Raw genomic sequence first — 2,382 nt, forward strand, 5'->3', positions numbered from 1 at the left:
AATTTGAAATGTGAACTAGATAATTGTCACGTTTTCAACATATATATATATATATATATATATTTTTTTTATATTTATATATTTAATAATTATTAAAATGGGTGGAGAAGGGGAGATTCCAAAACCTAGTTCTCTTTATTAAGAAAACTAAACAATGTTATTACTCATTAATATCGGTTAGACTTATGGTTAAGTGATTAAATTCACCATTTCCTAACAGTTTAAACTTTTGAGACAATCAGTAATTTAACAGGGTATCAGAGCAAAAGATTCTGAGTTCGATCCTTAGCTTTACTCTACCTCCCATTTAAAATGTAAATTCCCACTTGTTAGGCCCTCACTTATTAAGGGAAAGTTTATGCCTACAAGTGAGGAAGAGTGTTAGACTTATGGTTAAAAATCGAACCCTTAAGAATCAAACCCTTAATAGTTTAAACTTTTGGAACAATCGGTAATTTAATAATATCCAACCCTTAACATGCATGTCGTCAATAATTTTAAATAGATATCATAATAATAATAATTAATGTGTTTTTAAATATTTGATCATGTGGTTAAGAACCTTAAAGTTTAGTGGTATTGTTTGGTCTTGTTTATAAGGTGAATTGGAATTCAAATCATACTTTTCCATTTAATTATTGAAATGATTAAATGATAAAAATAAATAAATAAAAAAATCAAACTAGATACAGAACTTACCATGAAAATATCCCAAGAACTTTCAATAATGAACATCTTACTCCCTATATAAATCAATGAGCGGTGCTCCATTTCTTGTACAAAACCGAGTAAAAGAACAAAACAACTATGGCTCACCACATGTTTTTCCTCTCTTTCCTAGTAACCCTAGTCATAGCCATGCAAGGCATTTATGCAGTTGAATATGTTGTCACCAACACCGCCGGGAACACTCCTGGTGGAGTTCGTTTCAACAATGAGATTGGGTCTGAATACAGTAAGCAAACGTTGATTTCTGCCACAAATTTCATATGGAGCCTCTTCCAACAAAACAATGCTGCGGACAGAAAGAACGTGCCCAAAGTGAGCTTGTTCATTGATGACAGGGATGGAGTTGCATTTACTAGCAACAACGAGATCCATGTTAGTGCAAGGTACATCAATGGCTATTCTGGAAATGTGAAAACCGAAATCACTGGAGTTTTATACCATGAAAGTACACACATATGGCAATGGAATGGAAATGGACAAAGTACTCCAGGAGGATTAATTGAAGGAATTGCTGATTATGTGAGGTTGAAGGCAGGGTATGCACCTAGCCACTGGGTGAAGCCTGGGCAAGGTGATAGATGGGATCAAGGCTACGATGTTACAGCTCGATTTTTGGACTATTGCAATAGTCTTAGAAATGGGTTTGTGGCTGAATTGAATAAGAAATTGAGGAATGGTTATAGTGCTAATTTTTTTGTTGAACTGCTAGGGAAGAATGTCGATCAGCTCTGGAAAGACTACAAAGCCAAGTATGCAAAATAAGGGTGCTGATTGAGAGCAAATCTATATGAATAAAATGTTGTATCATGGAATTACATAAAACATGAGATAAATAAATGTGCTTGGATTATTACTTATATTGCCTTCATGTACAACAGTTTTAATTTTTTTTTTTTTTTTTTGGTTTCTTTTTATTGGTTTTCTTTTTACCTTTCTCAGTTTGAAATTTGAACTATGCAAGATGCAATGCAGATTCTCAAGACAATACAACCAAGCATATATGCAACTTTCATTACAAGTTGAAAAATGAAAACAAAAACAAAAACCTCGATGCAACTTGAAGGTCTTACCAATCTGTACAGTAGCTAATCTGTTTAATTACAAGTTGTTTCATAGTTCTTTTATTTTTTTTGGTTACAAAGTTGTTTCATAGTTCAATAATAGCTCTTCTAATCAACATATATATATGTAAGCAGTCTTCTACAGCAAGCAAATATCATAACTAGCACACATACCCTTTCATGATTTTTGCCCAAGACACAATTAAAGACTGATATTTCATATTCTCAAAAGCAAGCTAGCTTCCAAATAGCAACAATATCCTTGCTGCAAATTAAGGGGAGAAATTCCTGCTTTGCAAATTAAGTGGGGATCAGACATTATTTTCAGAGCCACCAATTCTCAACTCTGAATCTAGCCAAAATGGCAAAATACCCATTTTGTTGAAACTTTCTAGCAAAACGCCACCTGTCTAAAACTTTTTAGGGATATGTTCCTGTTTTGAAACTCGATTTTTAGAATCGAGTTTCAATGAAAAACTTGATTTGCTGAAAATCGAGTTTCTTGAAAAATCCTACATGGAACTTGAGTTCCATGCAGGATTTTTTTTTTAGTTTGATTGCCTATAATTTGATTTTCGTCAAATAGAGTTTT

The 2,382-nt window shown here is 33.0% G+C and overlaps 1 protein-coding gene across 1 annotated transcript; it reads left to right on the forward strand.

Annotated features, from left to right (window-relative positions):
* Nucleotides 1-763: 763 nt before the first annotated feature.
* Nucleotides 764-1,586, forward strand: LOC126706699 (uncharacterized). The gene has a single exon (XM_050406233.1). The coding sequence runs from the start codon at nucleotides 808-810 to the stop codon at nucleotides 1,489-1,491; it is 684 nt and encodes a 227-aa protein (XP_050262190.1). The 5' UTR covers nucleotides 764-807; the 3' UTR covers nucleotides 1,492-1,586.
* The last annotated feature ends 796 nt before the right edge of the window (nucleotides 1,587-2,382 follow it).

Source organism: Quercus robur, chromosome 11 (assembly GCF_932294415.1).
Source record: "Quercus robur chromosome 11, dhQueRobu3.1, whole genome shotgun sequence".
NCBI lineage: Eukaryota > Viridiplantae > Streptophyta > Magnoliopsida > Fagales > Fagaceae > Quercus > Quercus robur.

Bases quoted from the DNA above. Each gene is read 5' to 3' on its own strand.
- LOC126706699 (XM_050406233.1), top strand. From the start codon at position 808: ATGGCTCACCACATGTTTTTCCTCTCTTTCCTAGTAACCCTAGTCATA.